This window comes from Dermacentor variabilis, chromosome 10, assembly GCF_050947875.1.
Source record: "Dermacentor variabilis isolate Ectoservices chromosome 10, ASM5094787v1, whole genome shotgun sequence".
Classification (NCBI taxonomy): Eukaryota; Metazoa; Arthropoda; class Arachnida; order Ixodida; family Ixodidae; genus Dermacentor; species Dermacentor variabilis.
In genome coordinates, this window is record NC_134577.1 from 69,418,823 (window position 1) to 69,436,225 (window position 17,403).

Here is a 17,403-nt window from a genome sequence, read left to right on the forward strand (position 1 = left end):
CGGTCTCACGTCTTGGGAACTCGCAACCGGTGCTGAAGAAATGCTGTCGTTTTACAAGATTTATCTGCAAGGACGTGTGCAGAAAGGCTTACTTTGACGTAGTACCGAAGCACCCAGCAAAGTCCCTCGGTGTATTCACGAGCCTGCACGAATGGTCAGCCATTATTGAGCTTTTATTCGCAGTAACGTCAACGTTATTGAACTGCGCAGTCCAGAACAGTGACACATTACATTTGGCACGCACCAACGCGTTTCTGACCCTAATTCGTGTGTACAGGAAACGCTCAGGCGATAATGGTCTCTCCCGAGTTTAAAGATGACTACATTGTACAGTAGATATGAGAAAACGTTACTTTCTTTTTTTTTTTTTGCGAAGTAGGGACCACCTTCCTCAAATGACTAAAAAGTGTATGTCCTTGTTTGTTCAGTTTTGTTGAGGAGCATTCAATTAAAATAGAATCACATCGCACTTTTCTTCCGCTTCCTGCTTCACCGGTGGATTAGCGGGAAATAGCATGATGCGAAAATTGACATGTCTTTTTGTGGCCGAAGTTTATATCTTTCTATTACAATTCTCAATACTGAAAAAAAAATGAATATCTATGCCACTCGACAAATACGTTTAAGACGAAAGTTTTTCTTTCTTTCTTTTTTCGAAGCGTACATTACGGATGGCTTGGCGGAGGCGATTTAGGAGGATCACTAGGGAAATCCACTTTCTGTCAGCCGCCTACTCACGGTCATGTCGAGTTCGTTCCTTTTGTATCTGCTTCTTCTTAAAACGCGCGCCTGATTACTACTTCCGGAAACAATTTTCGTGACCATCTGTTTCCCTCATCTCTTCGTGAAAGCAACTCCTTCAGCACAATGCTCTTCTGTTGCATTTCTTGGCCAATGCGCAAGCATTCGTGCACGGTAACAGTTCCAGTAGTGGAGCCTACCAGGTGGTGCGGAAAGGCCTCGTTATCCGAGCTGACGTCGAATTTGGCCACGTAGTACCGCTGTCTCCAGCCAGGTTCCCAAAGACTGGAACAAGAACAAGCGTTTGTCTTTGTTACCTTCCGTCATTCAATGTAGCCCTGCAGACGTGCCTAGCGTGCTTTCGTATCAATCTCGCACGTTAAAACCTCCTTATAACGATGCTGAAGAGGGAGGCAGAATTATTTCGTTATATCCGCCATTGCATTTACTGCAATGTGAAGCGTTTGCCTTTACCAACCTCTACCATTCAATGTAGTGCTCTACACGTCACAAGCGCGCCTTCATACGAATTTAGTGTAGTATTAGACGGACTTACACGGTCATTGATATGCAGCGCCACCTGAGGACCCGATGTACGGTGGGTTTACAAAAAAAAATACTAGAAGCGTAACAGCAGCGGCCACTACACGCTAGAGAAACTGGTACGGAATAGTACACGAGGCTGCGTAGGAAAATCAGCGACCGAAAAAAAATTCGTGAGGTGATATGACAAAATAACATCCCACTTCATTAAAAACGACTTAAGCAACTCGAAACGACCAGGAAGCGAACAAAATAGCTCACTTTATTAGTCAAATTATCGGTTTGCCCCTTTAAAACACGACCAAGGGGCCTTATAGAAAGCCAAAGGCTACAAAAACATCCGTTAACGAATTTTTTTTGTATAAAAAGGGGAGTAGTAAAGCTAGCTTAAAACCTTTAGAAGCTCACTCTTACTGCGTGCATGTCCTTGATACAAAATAAGAGCCATGGCCGGGCCACATTGGGAACAACCTTCCAAAGGAGCTCCTTGTGATCTCAGACGTGGTAGAAGCTACTGCCGGGGGCAAGTTGTTGATGTTGCACCCCGTCTGTGCGCTTAGGTTTGATAACGGTTGACATAGTACGGTTCATAGTCATCATTGCAAACATCAACTTATTATCTAAGACCACTGCGTGACGTAGGTCACTGCCAACTATATTTAAGTAGCAGTTAAGGCTACCCCATTATACAACTGCAAATTTTCTCATCTTATCACACCGATTTTTTCTTTCGCATCCTCGACTGGGCTTTCCTTCGCTCCGCATCCATTCTGTCATATCGTGACACCCGCGGTTATCTACGGTGCAAATTTATCTTTGACAGGAATATCACCTACCCGCATCCACTTGGTGTAGAATAACATGATCGTCTTTTTCCGTTAATGTTACGCCTTGTCTTTTATTTTTAGTTCGCTCTCAAACTGTCCTCTTTAGCTTCTTTTTTTATCTGAAATAATCAGTAAGCGAAAACATACAATGCAAACGACGAAGAGGAAAATTGTTTCTTCTTGGGCGTGCGTTTGCTCAACTATGTCAAGTACACACCGTCAAGGCCGCAAGTGAGTCATCTTTGAAATTAATACACTGTAATATACAATTGGTTGGCCGAAGACGGATGCAGCGTGATCACATTTGCGATCATCACGCGCGTTTCCACCCGTAAGTCCTGCGAACGACGACCCCTCGCGACGCCGGCACGCACAGCTCACGCCGACAGCTCACCGCACTTCATCGTCGATGGCGTCCTCTTCTTCGTCGAGGCTCTCGTCGGACAGAAAACGCTTGACGCCCTGTGTGGACACGAGTACGTCGTCCTGCGAGTAGTCAAAGACAGGCAGGCAGTTATAGATAACTTAATAGGCAACAAAACTACTTTATACGAAATGCAGAAATTTAAATTTTCATCTTGTGCCGCGATATTTCGACCATGTTGCGTAGAAATTGTCAATGCAAGTACAGCACGATGACTGCAAACCAGATATCCCAGCTTTGCAAGCTTCACATGCCAGAGCATCTCAAGTGGATAGATGTCATTAGAGCACTACAGTTTCCGTAACATTTTTACACTGCTTGCAAGGGTTTTAGAGACGTTTTCTTCAAGAATTAGTGTTATATACCAGAGCGGTGCGCAGTGGATACATTTTACTCGACATATATGCTTCAAAAGGTGCAGTGGAATTAACTGTGATATCGCTTTGTTATTCCTCAGCTAGAGTCATAAACTTGATACGCGAGTGTTTTGATAGTTTGCGATTGTCAAAACATTAAAACATTGATGGCGTAGATCAAAAACCTACTCCTGACCTCCACCAGGACTTCACTATTTCTTTTACTTGTAACAACCTCACAAAAGTAGACGCAGTGGTTGTCTATAAAAAACAGTTGCCTCGGTCTAATGTATATTTTTTTCTCTATATATAATAACACACTTTCGATCTTCATGTTCAAAAAAAAGTTTTTGGACGTTAAGATTGAAAGTCTACCCGGGCAAAAAAAAAATTAAGAAAGAAAGGTTGGAGCTGGTCTTGCTAAACTCGTAGTTTATTGCGTGAAAAAGATTTTCCACCTTCAAACAAACAGATAATTCACCCGTGAATTCAGCTTCGTTAAATTCATGCTTTCTTTTCTGGATTCCCTTCTTCCCTCCCTTCTTATATATGCGTTTAAGATGACGTTGAGTACTAAACTCTAACGGATGCTTCAACACACGTTCTACTTGTTCCAAATTTACGCGCTGCTTTGGGAAAGAAATTGGGACCCTCTGACAATTTGACTTCGTACTAGAAAAAAATATTGATGCGTTTAGTCGCACACAACGGCGTACGGGACATGGTTTGCAAGAGAAACGTGAATTGTTGCTCTATTAGGCGCAAAGCGACGTTATTATATTGAATCACTGCGTAGATTGCCAAAGATACCACAAATCGAATTTTCGAATAAGGGGCAATGTACATAGGTTTCACAGTGATTGAGCTTTTTCGGGAAATTTAACATCGCGTAGACACTTAGGTACTACAAAAGCAAAACTACTACAAAAGCAAAAAGAAAGAACCTAGAATCTCGAAGGACACTTGGTCATTAAAGTTGCCTCCCCTGTGCGCCAATAATTTCGCCTGTCCTGCCTTCTTCTTTGTGATCGTCTACAAAGCGCATCCAATTTTTCCAAATAATTTCTCGGTGTTTAAAAAAATTTTCCTGCGCTGAGGAGCTCTTCTGTTTTGGAGCTCTTACTTCCTGCGCTGGAGCTCCTACATTTCATTCCATGATGCGTGCTAGAAAAGCTATTATTGGGGGAGTTATTTCACTAGCCGCTTTAATCGAAAGTCGTCCAATGTACATGGAGGAATAAAGTCCATCAATGTAGATATTTGGGCTTGTTGGCGTAACGGGCTTGTTGGGCTTGTAACTTTGGGCTTGATGTTGGCGTGTTGGTGTTTTGCATCTCTTTTCCTGCTGCGCAAATAGCACACTGACGTACAAGGGAAAACAGATATACACAGGCGCCTGTGAGTGTCTGTTTTCTTTTCTACGTCTTTGTGCTATTGGCGCTGCACGAAAAGAACTGCATAGAACGAGTTTTCGAAGGGATAATCTACATTTATTTCTGTTATTCTGATGCCTGTCCTTCTGTCCTTCTGTCTCTTGGTATGCTGATTAAAGCAACTGCCCTGTTAAATTTTAATGTAGATAAGGTGAAATGTTGTTCTCGCTTGAACCAGGCCCAACTTCGATTCCCAGAAAAACGGAAAATGTTGTGGCGTATGCTTACAACGTCGGCCAACCGTTCGTCAGTGCTGAACGCTCGGTCTTTTTCCTTGTCGGCTGCCTGAAATCAGGAAAGTGAAAAATTAGGCGTTTAATTACACGTGACTTTTCCGTACCGGCAATTCTACGAACTTTAGACTTAGCAAATCGGCGCATGGTCCTTGCAAAAACAACGCCTTGCACCCTTACAGTTCTTGCGCTTTGCGGCAGTTCGAGGAATCAACGCTTAGTACAAGCTATGTTGCCAGATGTGTTAAGATGCCCGTACTTAAAGTCCGAATAGATAGCGCTGCATATGCGGTGTTGCTTTTCGGTTTGACGTTGTGTTTCAAAAGGCACCATCAGTACAACGGCTCATCGAAATCAGGTTTACGTATAAAAGTATTACCTCGCCGCGACTTGAAATGATAGCAACAATTTTCTTTTCTCTCGTGCGATATAATGCCTAAACTTCCAAGTCCCCTTACGTAACAAGTAGACAAACGAGCAATCAAAACAACCTTAGGCCCCGCAATCGAAATACGTATTGCACATACTACCTTGCAGATGTCCCGTTTCATTGTCAAGGGCGTAGGTTGCAAGAATTTCTGTGCCATTCTTGCGTTCTACTCTTCTATTGTATTCTACTTCGTACACGTAGCACAGAATTAGTTAAGCTTTATTTATACAAACTGGCAGAAACATATGCGTGTGGCTCAGTGGACCACTCATACCTGTTCAGTAACTGCCTTTATTGCGTTGTCATGTACGTGTGTTGACGGTCGCGTTGAGTCAGGCGTGTATGCCAACCGCAGTGCATAGTGTACAACAAAAAGAAACGTTTTAAGCATATCAGTGCACACAGTTGCAAGACAACTTCACCCGCCGATAGCCTATGTCCCCGTAGTTGTCCTTAAAATGCCAGTGTATAGGATTCTAAATTGTTATCAAACGAAAAAAAAAAACGTCACGCCACCGTTTATGCACCTTTTTATAGGGGGCCGCGAACGCCCGGATATGGGTAGTTTGTATCACCATGGAAACGGCGTTGCACAAAAAAAATCTTAATGACTAAGCGAATAGTCAACCTCCAGGAAAAGGCTCCACTACGTGTGGCTGAAACGTGCCATGAGAACCGACGCAGCGTGTGTTCAGAGCCCGTTCTAGATTTCCTCCAACTATAGCACGTCAGACATTTCGATCACTTTCGTGAGTGAGCGATGTGCGACGAAGGGCTTGGCCTTGTAGCTCACTAGCGATTCGCCTGTCAGTTTAACCCTTACAGAAGGGTAACTAAGTGACCCTCGAATTCGAAGTGGAGTTTCTTAAAGTTGCACGATTCTAACAACTGTGCTCGAGAACCACTGTCTAAACTCGAGGAGTCGCCGAGTGATGCTCACCGCCTTCCGCTGCTGCTTTTCTCTCTCTATCGTTCCGGCATTCACCTGTACAGCAGAAGCGAGGGAAGAAAGCGTTCGCTTCATCTAATAAGTGACATCGCCAAATCCACGCGAATATGTCACGGTCACGAGACTCACTTCGTTTCGGCGGCGCCTCCGGAATATCTCCTCTTCCGACTTGGCCAACTCTGCGCAAGAAGTGCGCGAAAAGTCTGCAGTCTTTTTTTTTTTTTTTTGTAAAGTATAGTGAGTGAACTTGTACCGCCTCGCGTGTTCGTCGTTTCCACAAATTTCTGTAGATTGCATTGCGTTAGTCTTTCGATGTGAAGCATTCTTATTTAACCCTCCCCCCCCCCCCCCGAATTTCGCTGACCGCGGCTGCCAGCACCCTGCTATACTTGACAAATAGCTTACGCTGTTCTGACACGTGATCCAAAAAAAGGATCACGTGTCACATGGTGCACACGTGCACACGTAGGACGTGTGTGCGTGAGAGCGCCGCTTCACAAAAGAACTTTGCTTCAGATGATTTATGACACACGCGTGAAATCCGCCTAATTTGCTTCTATCCGTTCTTCACTACCCTGATAGGTTTTCTCGGGTCTCCATTTCCGTGCTTACGCCAGTTGTTTCTCACTCGCTCACTCAGTCACCGTAACTTTACACTGTCTCATAAAGGTTCCTCTTTCTGTACGTATTGACACGTGTACTTGCTCATCTTTGTCCGGTGACCGCTTTTCACCGACTTACGAATGTTAACCGTTATCGCTCGCCGCAGGACGCGCCTGCATGCGTGGGAAGTTTCTCCGATGTTGCCGATGATTCTATCTGTTGCCTGTTGTCACCGAGGCTTGTGTAATCTGACTGCATGAGCGACGCGATTACCGTGGTACTTTTTTTAATCAACATCATTTTATTTTATGAAGCCAATAGTGAAATTTCTGGAAGGCACTCGGACGCCGCCGACAACACTGCAACGTTCGACGAGTCCCGTATAAAAGCCGGCGCGCCTGACCCCGCTGATCAGACTTTCGACGATCGCCGGATGTATTCGCCGCTGTCGTCACGCTGTTAACGTCACTTGCATTTAGGGGCGTAAGCTCGCCCAATAAATAGTTAGTTTCGTCATTCACAGTTTTGCTACTGTGTTCTTGACCGTCGCCACAACGCGATAATGTGCCGAATTTTCTGCTGACTTACTTGACAGAGAACCTCTATTTCTGGCTGTGCCATCCAAGACCGTGTGATTGTCCGTAAAAAGCTTCAAGAAATAAATTAATAGGCCCATTTATGACGCGTGCCCCAGTTTCAGATTGGAAGGTTAGACATCCGATTCGGGGTCAAGAAAAAAATTAATTTCCATACAGCTTTCGCAAGCCCATAGATACCTTACCGTAGACAAACGCCTCAATCACATGCAAAATTACAGGAGTCACTAAATTATTTATTTATTTATTTATTTATTTATTTATTTATTTATTTATTTATTTATTTATTCGATTATATATTTATTTGTTTTCGCTCGAGGGTAAGAAAAGACTGATTTGTCGTTGGCCTTTTCGGAATTAGAAAACTGTCGAAGACAAAGAAAGATTGTTGAAAATTGAAGTGAACCTTCGCAGTAACAAAGCTGTTTAGAAAGCACATCCGGGTAATGCGGGTATGGTCGTTTGCACGAAGCGGGAAATGAAACGCAGAACAATACCAACAAAACACATTCCAGAAAGAACTTGCGATTGATCTTTTCTTTAATGTTTATGTGGCATGTGCAAATGTGCCAAATGTTTGTTAAAGTGCGCGAAAATTGCTTACGTGTTTTTCTTTTTAATTTGGTGCCCAAGAATAAGAAGCAAGACGCGAAAATAGAACATGAGTAATATATATATATATATATATATATATATATATATATATATATATAGATAGATAGATAGATAGATAGATAGATAGATAGATAGATAGATAGATAGATAGATAGATACATAGATAGATAGATAGATAGATAGATAGATAGATATACTGCATGGTCACGACAATCGCATTTTATCATGCACAGTACAATAGCTTCCCTTGTTAATAGTAAAAGTATTAAAACAGAATCTGGTTCTGCAATGTTTCTTTTGTGAAAACGTGCACAAAATTATTATGCACGTTATCCAAGTTGAATTTAAAAAAAAAAATAAAACGCTTCGCGTTCGTAAAAGGACAGAAGGAAACGCAGAGTTTCAGGACTAATATTGGCTGCGGAAGCTGTAGCGTCTAACCGTTAAGTCCCCGTTTGAAATTCTAGGGAATACAAAGACTTTCTTTCACTGACAGTCGTCGAGAAACGGCACTGTTCTTACAAGCAGTTATGTTAACTGCTTGCAAGATAACCTTTCTTCAGCGCCCAAAACGTGTTTCGCGTTCACAGCCTATGCATTTCTTGCAATTTCCGCAGTTTCGGGAAAGTGAAGAAATCACGAGACTTCAGTGTTCGAGGGTCGCTAATAACTCTAGGTGACATAAATGGAATGGAACAGTCGCTATCGTATATACTTTTCCGCGCCGCGATCCAACTCTTTGTCATTGATTTTCGAAAAGCAGTCAAATGAGGACAAGTTCAGCGACAAAAACTTTTTTTTTTTTGTTTGCAGCCACCGGGAAAATTTTTTCACGACAGATATGCTTCGTCAATTTTTGTGAATGGAGTAGCCTAAGATAACGGACGGAATGGAATAAGAGCGACACACAGCCACTCGCAGCATCGAACCAGTTACGAACCTTCTTACCGCTTCGAGAAGTCTGACGGAGTCTGGGCTGGTATTTTGTAGCGATGCCTTTTTCCGATTCTATGCTTTTTCAGGCTTTTCGCGCTTGGCCACTGGTCAGAGCGACGGTCTGCCCACATTATCAACACGATCAGGCGGCCGTGTGTGGTGGATGATAATAATAGCATAGAATGAGGCCTAAAGGAGGCATCGCTACAAAATAGCGGCCCTGGTGTCTGGTGTCGAGTAGTCTGGTGGCCACAAGGAATTTCAGAAGCAGAAAGCAATCAACTGAAACGAAATCCGCGTCTGGCGGCCATCGACCATTTGTCTTGCTGGCTTACTCGTCATATTCGCATCCGCCGCGGTTGGTCAATGGCGTCCTGCCACCGAACACGAGGTCGCCGGGTTCGAATTACCGACCTCGGTTGCACTACAGCGTCTCTCAAACAGTCACCGTGTCACTTTTGGTAAGTTATAGCACATCGATGAACGAAACGACACGCCGAAGCCACTCGAAAACGGTGAGCCAGAATACGTTATTACATCGCCATCCCGGCTGATTGCATGATTAGCGAACTCTGCAGCAAGAACAAAGGCGTCTAATCGGAGAATAAATGAAAGTGTAAAAGCAAACACACATGTAAAAGAAAAGCAATTGGCTGAATTGCCACATAATGATAGATCGCTATCTCTCTCGGAATCGTACTAGTGCTTCCAGGGCAGTTTATAGCGATGACACGTTATTCAACTGTAGGGGCCATTTTTTCTTATTTTTTTACACGTAAAGAAAATGCGCGACAAAAAAAACACGACCTACAGCTGAAATCGTGTCACCTTTAATTTCTACACTCTGTGAACGAGCGTCTAAGCTCGAACAAATGCAACAATTTGTTTTATTGTTATTTCGACCTTACCTGCCATGAGCGCTTCGAATCGTGCGAGCTCGACGCTTCCATCTTCCGTGAGGTAGCCCTGCAAGAGTGGATAAGCCTTTTGTGAGCTCCAGCCGCACTCGTCTTAACTCCAAGATGCGGCAAAGTCCTGGCGCATAATGCCTCAAAATATGCGAAAGGTAACTACTCAACAAAAAAGATATTTGACGCGTACATGTTTTAGAAAATGAGGCGCAACGTACGCAACCTGATAACTGTGCGACAACATATAAAAAGAAGAAGATCTCAATTCTGAAAACTTTACCTTTCAGATCAGCTAGGCCCCAAGAAAATTGAATATATTAGTTAACAGCTTGAGTATACAACTGGCACAATGTTTTCATAAAGTCTTAAAATGTCCCGTTTTTAAGTTGTCGTAATTATTTAAAGCGGCATATAACGCTTTGGCGCGCTATACAGAGTGCCCCAGCTAACGTTCTTATTTTTTTCAATTAAGGGCCTGATTTAATTACATTGTGAAAGCTGTTACGCCATGGCGCACCCAACACCAAGAATTTCGTGTGATGTCCGCGCCCTGGCGCAGTGACGTCAGCAGCCCCCTCCCCATCCCCCAAACGCGACTTCATATAACTAACTATGCTCATTCGCCCCTCACTGCAGACAACCAACTTGAATTGCCAAGCTGTCGGTAATAGTGTTGGCTTCAGGTGGCCGTGACCACCATTCACCGCGAGGCAATCTCAGTATGCGCAGTGGCCAGTTGAGTGAGGCAATGGAAGGAGCTAGTTTCTTCTAATCCATTTTCTGGAACTACTGGTTTCGTGGCGCGCAGTTCAGTAATGACGTGGCACTTTCAGTTATTCCGCGCGGAACGACTAAAGCGTGAATGGCACACTGTAAACACCTGAATAGGCTGCTTTAGACGCGCTAACACCGTCTCATTGAAAGTCACTCCCTTAATTCAATAATTAGGTTGCTTATTATTATTTGATAATTATCTAGATAAAAATTGCACAAAAATTAAATCTTGGTGGCTGAAGAGTGCTGGGAAACATTGTGGGTGTCACAACTGCATAAGGAACCAATTGTTTTAACAGCTTTGGTAACGTTAGCTGGGACGTCATGCAGATGTCTTAACAGACGCACTTTAGCGAACTGAATCTTTATTTTTTTTTTTTGACAAATTGAACGGCTGCAACCCCGGTCCCTTTAATTAACATTTTCTTTCGGAATGTTTGCAGAATACGACATTTGCCTACATAGAAAAAACACTCTCATCGGTCGGTCCTGCTAAAATATATTCCTCTAAAATATGGTAAACAGAGAAAATTACCCGGTAGATAGCCGGTAGAGAACAACCTGATTAATCTTTCCATGTCTTTAGATCAAAGCCACAAGGCTTAGGTCTTGCCCTGAAAGCATCTTTGATGTCCCTACGCGGTTTGAGCTTGAAGGTAACAAAAGCTGCTCACCTTCAGTTTGCACAACGTTTCTTTGTAGATGGTTTCGAGCCTTTCAACGGCATTTTCACTGCGTGAAAAAAAGGATTGCATGTGCACCACACGCAAGTAGTACGGAAGGCCTTGAAACTTAGAAGTGCGTGACTTTATAAGCACAAGCCTTCTTATAATGAAACGGGACAAAATGAAATAGCTTATTTAACGAAGAGAGTGAAAGTCTCATTGAATTCCTCAGATAGATTCATGTTGCAGTACATCAACCAACCGACATACTAAGGTAATGAATGTCAGCAATTCTGGCTCCACTTTCAACTTCGTTATTACGAGGTTTTGCTGCATAACGTAGAATCTCGGTAAACGGAAACTACCCAACGCTTATACAGAATAACAGCCGTAGTTGGTTGGTTTTGCATTAAAAAAAAAGAAAGGTTCGTTAGACAAAACTATATTTCTTTTTCCAACTCTGGGTAAAGTGGGTTAAAAATATTACCGAATACGCAACAGAGCGGCGAATTTCAGCGGCATCACGACAGACGTCAGTCCTTGCGCCTATCTTGCCTTTCCTTTACGGGTTTTCTTACCAGTTCACCACGGTTGTGGCCAAAGGAAGCCCAGGTGGCCTCTGCTGCCCTTCAATAGTGTGACCCTAAAGTGGACGCGGCTTGCTCTGAGCGGCGGGGGGGGGGGGGAGGGGGGGGCAATAGTCGACCTAGTGGACTGTCCATTTCCGCCACTGCTGATTGGCTAGGGCCGCTCGTCTCCTCCTCGCTCGCGCAACTACATCCAATCAGCAGCTGCCGAAATGGGCAGTCCATTAGGTGGACTCTTACAGAATACCCTCCCCTGGCTTCTTTGTTTTGGCGATGTCGGTGGGCCACGGAGATTGATTAGCGTTTCCGATAGAGGGCACAGCAATGACCGCACAATGACCGTTCAAGCTGGAAGGAAGGTCGAGGTTAATGGTAACTTTGGGAGTACAGTTGCTTGAAAAAAGGAGCATTTTTCTGACTAAATGAGCCTTTTTTTTCCTAATAAAGCTTTTTTTCTTCTTCCCGCTAGCTCTAGCAAGCGGCAGGACGCTAGGAGAAATTTCGCAAGAAGAAAGCTTTGTTATCAGACCAGCTACACTTATGATCTTCTGGTGGAAATAAAGTATCTGCTACTTTAAACAAAGCATAATGTGAATTCCTTGGGCTCAATCTCTCCGTAAAGGCAACTGCTAATAAATGGAACTGGTCTCCCTGGTTCCTTGAGGTTCCGTTTAAAGAAAGCAACGTTACCTGACTGACAGGGATGGCAGGTTCGGTAGGAAGTCGTTTTCAACGACAAGGCACAGAAACACCCAGTCGGCAATGGCCCGCTGAAAAGAAGAAAAAAAGCGCACAAGGCCGTTACATAGTGGGCGGAAGAAAGTGAACTAGAAGCTGTGTCCGCGAGAGACATTCGCTCTTTGATGAATTCGCATTGTGTTCTCTTCATACAAGGAGGACGAGGAGGAACAAACTTTTATTGAAAGCAGCAATTTAGTTGGCTGGGCCTATAACAGAAAAAAAAAAGAAATTCAGAGTTAACCTTTTCCTAACATCTTTGAGAATGCGATAGTCTTGCTGCTTCGCGGTGCAAGATCTCGTGATTCATAAGTTCTTGTACGTTTATTTTGGCTAGATGTGCGATGTCTGGGACGTCTTTGAAATATCGTATAGATAATTTACTTACAGGACGGTGTACGCAAGAGCAAAATGTGTAGCGTCCTAAACTAAAATTCTTTATATCTAACGCGAACATGTTACCAAACACATCATGTGCTTGCATCGAGTACAGATCAGGCCCTTATTTTTATCATGCTGGAACCAGGGATTTTGTATTTTGCAATGCTACCGCAAAATTGGCCAATAAATACTATATATATATATATATATATATATATATATATATATATATATATATATATATATATATATATATATATATATATATATATATATATATATAGGTAAAACGCGTCGAAAAACGTATATTTCTGACGTTTCGAACTTGCATAATCAAGTTTTTCTGCTTGTTACGGTATATTACTTTACAATAAATATAGTTTCCAGGAGCACTTATCTGTCGACTATATATATAATCTGCTTTCGGTGCAGCCCATAAATATAGGACAGCCAGACGCAGGGCTCTATTACATCATGTAATACAGCACTGTAAAGCACGCCTGCCCGCAGATGTAGCTGTACCTCCACGCACGGCATTTCTATTTACGTGTAACCAGGCAAAGGTGAACATGCGAACCACAGGAACGAGCACGAGGACACTGGAGGACTGGCGGAGAAGGGTTAGAGAACGTGTCTGTTGTAATGACAAAAATTCACAAAAATTCAACATTTTTTTTATTCGAGGCAAAGAAAGCTGTATACATGCGCACTTTCTAAATTTGTCTACAGTAGAAAACCTTTATAACGAAGTGCTCGGAGATTCCGAGATATTTCGTTATACAGGTCGCTTGGTTGTAATGGTTAAAAATTAAATTATGGAGTTTTACGTGCCCAAACCACTTTCTGATTATGAGGCACGCCTGAGTGGGGGATTCCGGAATAATTTGGACCACCTGGGGTTCATTAATGTGCACCTAAATCTAAGCACATGGGTGGTCTTCGAATTTCGCCCCCATCGAAATGCGGCCGCCGTGGCCGGGATTTGATCCCGCGACCTCGTGCTTAGCAGCCCAACACCATAGCCACTAAGCAACCACGGTACGTTTCGTTGTAAAAGTGGAGCACAGTACCGCCCCCGATAGAACCCGGACACAGTTATTCCTTCGCTATATCGGTCATTCCGTCGTAGAGGCGTTCGTTGTAGACGCGCTCGACTGTATACGCCCAGTGGGAATTCTCTGTGGAACAAAGAACCCCGCATCGTTTCCGTCCGTGTTCCACGAGGTTAGCGCAACAAAACCGGTGATTTCTAGTTTACCTACGCTCAACGCGTACTAAAATACGCCCGCCACCATTGCTTTGTAGCGAGAGAAAAAAAGCTAGGCGGCGTGGGCAAAAAGCCAAGCGTGTCGAGCTGCACGCATACCTCCGGGTCGAACGGAAACGGTACGTCCTTCACTCGAAGATCACGTGCCAGCCGGTCACGCAGCACGCCGATGTGGACGAAGGCCAGTGGTACTTCGGGTGTGGGCACCTGCAGGTCAAGTGTATTCAGATTTTGCAACAACAACAAAGAAAAAAAATTACAGCCTGGCGTTTCGCCTCTCGCTATAGCACCGGTAAACAAGTCTACGAAATAACGTTCGAAAGGCCCCCCTTTCTGTTACTTCAGACTGCAACGCGCACTTCTATCCGCGCTGTGAGATACGCATTTAAAGATAGAAAAAATACGAACCACGCATCAAGTACAATTGGTAACAGCATAGGAACAAAAATCATTGCTTTCGCCTCTCTTGTCCAACGTAAAATTTTCTTCAAATATGGGCGTCCGGTCAAGACAAATTCATACGAACATGGAGCTACGAAGGGATTAACAGTTGTTGAACAATAGATGTCGCTGGTTCCCGCTAGGGAACTTGTCTTAGTTGCTGCCTTAACGAGCCGAAGTCCCCTTGCGGAAGAGTTGAGTCTAGGCACATCTACTATTCGACCCCTCTCGGCTTAACCTAAGCTCTTTAGTACAGCACAAGAGTCGTATTGTGGTAAAGATAATCAGCCTCGGATGTTCCATAGGATTACTGATAAAAATGTAGCCACGATCGCTAAGCCATCACGAGAACCATGGATCACACGTTACTCTTTCAACTATTACGCAGAACTTCGTTTAGAAGAAGCTAGATGGTCTTCTTTCCTCAACCCTCTTTGAGATACAAATTTGGGTAATCTTTCATGCTGTTATTATCTGTTTCGTTAATCGTGATGATGCGTTGCATGCAAACTAACTGAACACATCATATATACCCACGTCGGCGGTCATCTCGATAATAATTCTTTCTTTTTCCGCAAGCGGCACGGCTTTCGCCCCGCGTTATCATGCGAAACACAATTATTCGAATTCACTACAGACCTTAACTTGAACTTGGATTCGTCTTTTCAGACCAATGTCGTTTACATTGATTTTTCAAAGGCATTCGATCGCGTAGCTCATCGTCGTCTAATGGCAAAACTCAGTTGTCTTAATCTTGACCCGCTTACCTTGTCATGGATCAAAAGCTTCCTAACAGCACGAGCTCAGCTCAGAGTCATTGGCGGTAAGCTTTCAACAGCAGCACAAGTAGTATCCGGTGTCCCTCAGGGATCAGGTCTTGGCCCTAATAACTTGCTCCATCCCATCGTTGTGTTTTACCTTTTTTGCCTTGTGTTTTCCACTGCCCATTACCGTACCCCTTTTTGTGCGCTGTCTACTTGTCACGTAGTTGGTTCATTGTTTAATAGCATTCGTTCCATTATATGTAAATTCAATACTGTCCCCTCCCCCTTTGTAGTGTCCTGTTAAGTATTCTTATTTAAGGATTAATAAATGATGATGACGACGACGACGACGATGCTGCTGATGATGATGATGATGCTGCTGCTGCTGATGATGATGGTGATGATGATGATGATTTACCTTAAGCACAATATTTCGTATGCTGCATATGTGTGCTGTAAGGCCTGCGTTGTTTCGCATTTTGTGCTGTATAGAACAACTCAAGTAAGACCAACAGCGATCAAAATATAGGCGTCTCTGGAGCCACATTTCCACAAACAGGGGGCTCGGTCAGGGCAGCTAAACCACGCTCTTGTTGCAACACGGAAAATACACCACTCCTTTGCAGCTTCTCCTAAATAGTTATCTGTACTGCTCCTCGGCACCGTTGTGTTAGTTAAAAAAGTCACCGCGGAAAATAAAAACGATAATGAATTGACCGACGGACACAACATACAGCGAAAGAGAAACGACGCACCCGTTCTTGGCGGTCGTCAGGAAGGCCTTCGCATCTGTCCATATCGTGACCTGCACACCAGCGTCGAGGATGCAGCAATTTCAACGTCTGTTACTTTCGCAGCTCGAAATCATTTGTGCATGCATTTTCCCGTAACAGTTCCGGATACACGCCACACATTTCCTCGGCAGCGCTGTTAATGTATTTCCTTTCAATACGTTTTTATGTAATATGTTTCTCATTTCTGGAGAGGGGCACACGAGCGCAAAGGGACATAGAAAATCAGAATTATGTAAAGTTACAAGATATATATGAGAGTTCCCGAGCAGATGGTGTGACCACAAAAAAAAAGAACCGAGAGCCTTTGATACGCGAGAAAAAGAAACACAAAACGACGTTCTCGCATGTAACGACAGATGTCGCCATTGTGAAAGTATACTATCACATCCGATTGCGTCACGCGTCTCGTTCATATCAGGTTGTATACATGTCCTCATAATAACACGCATACAGCATTCACTTTTATTATGAAGCCTTTTTTTTTACAGAATAACTCGCCAGTTTGTCACGCCTGCGTTCACGTGCTACGTGAAGCCTAGCCGCACCCGCCACGCTAGCGCAGTGGCCGTGGCGCTGAGCTGCTAAACAGGAGGTCGCGGGTTCGATGCCGACCCGGAAGACGCACTGTCTCTAATGAACCTCACCCACTATGCGGTACATAAGAAGGGTCTTAGGCAGTACCCGATACAACTTGGCCTCCGAGACCACCGGTAGAGCTAGGGATGTATACGCTATTCAACTTAAGATAGAACATGTATACGTAAGTCAACTTAACATAGAACAAACGTTGCGAGGTCTCTGTATAGAATGAAAATCTCTATCAATATCGATCGATTCCGTGCTTGCGTCTACTGTCCATTAAAGAACTGCAGCGGACACTGCTTTCATCTTTCGCCTCCCTCTACTTTGTAAAAGTGGGAACGAGAAAGTGTCATTTATGTATTATTTATATTTCCATTTGAATTCTGCATTTGAAATTTATTGAGAAATTCCACTCACACAGTAGTCGCAGACAATCGAGCGTAAGCGCTTAAAAACACTCACGCGTATATAAAAGATGGCTCTCGGTACAGTACTAGAGCAATTCTTCGCGATGAAATGTGCATTATCACAGTTTCGCTGCCATGTACCGAAGTTTAAAGATTTACACGCTGCTGTTCTCACGAACTTATGATGCGACAACTGAATTGCACTGCTCTTCTATATTCGCAACCTTCTGCCTTACAAGGGCGTCAAATACGACACGTTGGCGACGGTAAAATAATTTTTACAATGCAGAGTTGTTGGGTTGTTGGGCATTTCGCATCAGCGCAGCAACATTCCCACATCACAGATTTCTTTTTTTGAGTAACCAGTTGTACAACGCTCTAAGTTACGTTTGCTCATTTGAATGAT

At 43.6% G+C, this 17,403-nt stretch overlaps 1 protein-coding gene across 1 annotated transcript; it reads right to left on the reverse strand.

The window, feature by feature from the left end:
* Nucleotides 1–776: 776 nt before the first annotated feature.
* Nucleotides 777–16,036, reverse strand: LOC142559288 (5'-3' exoribonuclease 2 homolog). Its single transcript, XM_075670908.1, has 10 exons — nucleotides 15,970–16,036; nucleotides 14,109–14,216; nucleotides 12,314–12,393; nucleotides 11,046–11,103; nucleotides 9,595–9,652; nucleotides 6,066–6,115; nucleotides 5,928–5,972; nucleotides 4,553–4,609; nucleotides 2,506–2,597; nucleotides 777–1,026 (listed from the first exon to the last, which is right to left on the reverse strand). Exons 1-10 carry the CDS (start codon nucleotides 16,009–16,011, stop codon nucleotides 777–779), a joined length of 840 nt encoding a protein of 279 aa, XP_075527023.1. The 5' UTR covers nucleotides 16,012–16,036.
* Between the last annotated feature and the right edge of the window lie 1,367 nt (nucleotides 16,037–17,403).

Excerpts from the sequence above, each read along its gene's own strand:
- LOC142559288 (XM_075670908.1), bottom strand. The coding sequence starts at position 16,011 with ATGGACAGATGCGAAGGCCTTCCTGACGACCGCCAAGAACGG. Across the intron at positions 9,653-11,045 it reads AAACGTTGTGCAAACTGAAG|GGCTACCTCACGGAAGATGG; the intron begins GTGAGCAGCTTT and ends CCACTCTTGCAG. Across the intron at positions 1,027-2,505 it reads GCCATCGACGATGAAGTGCG|TCTTTGGGAACCTGGCTGGA; the intron begins GTGAGCTGTCGG and ends TTCTTGTTCCAG.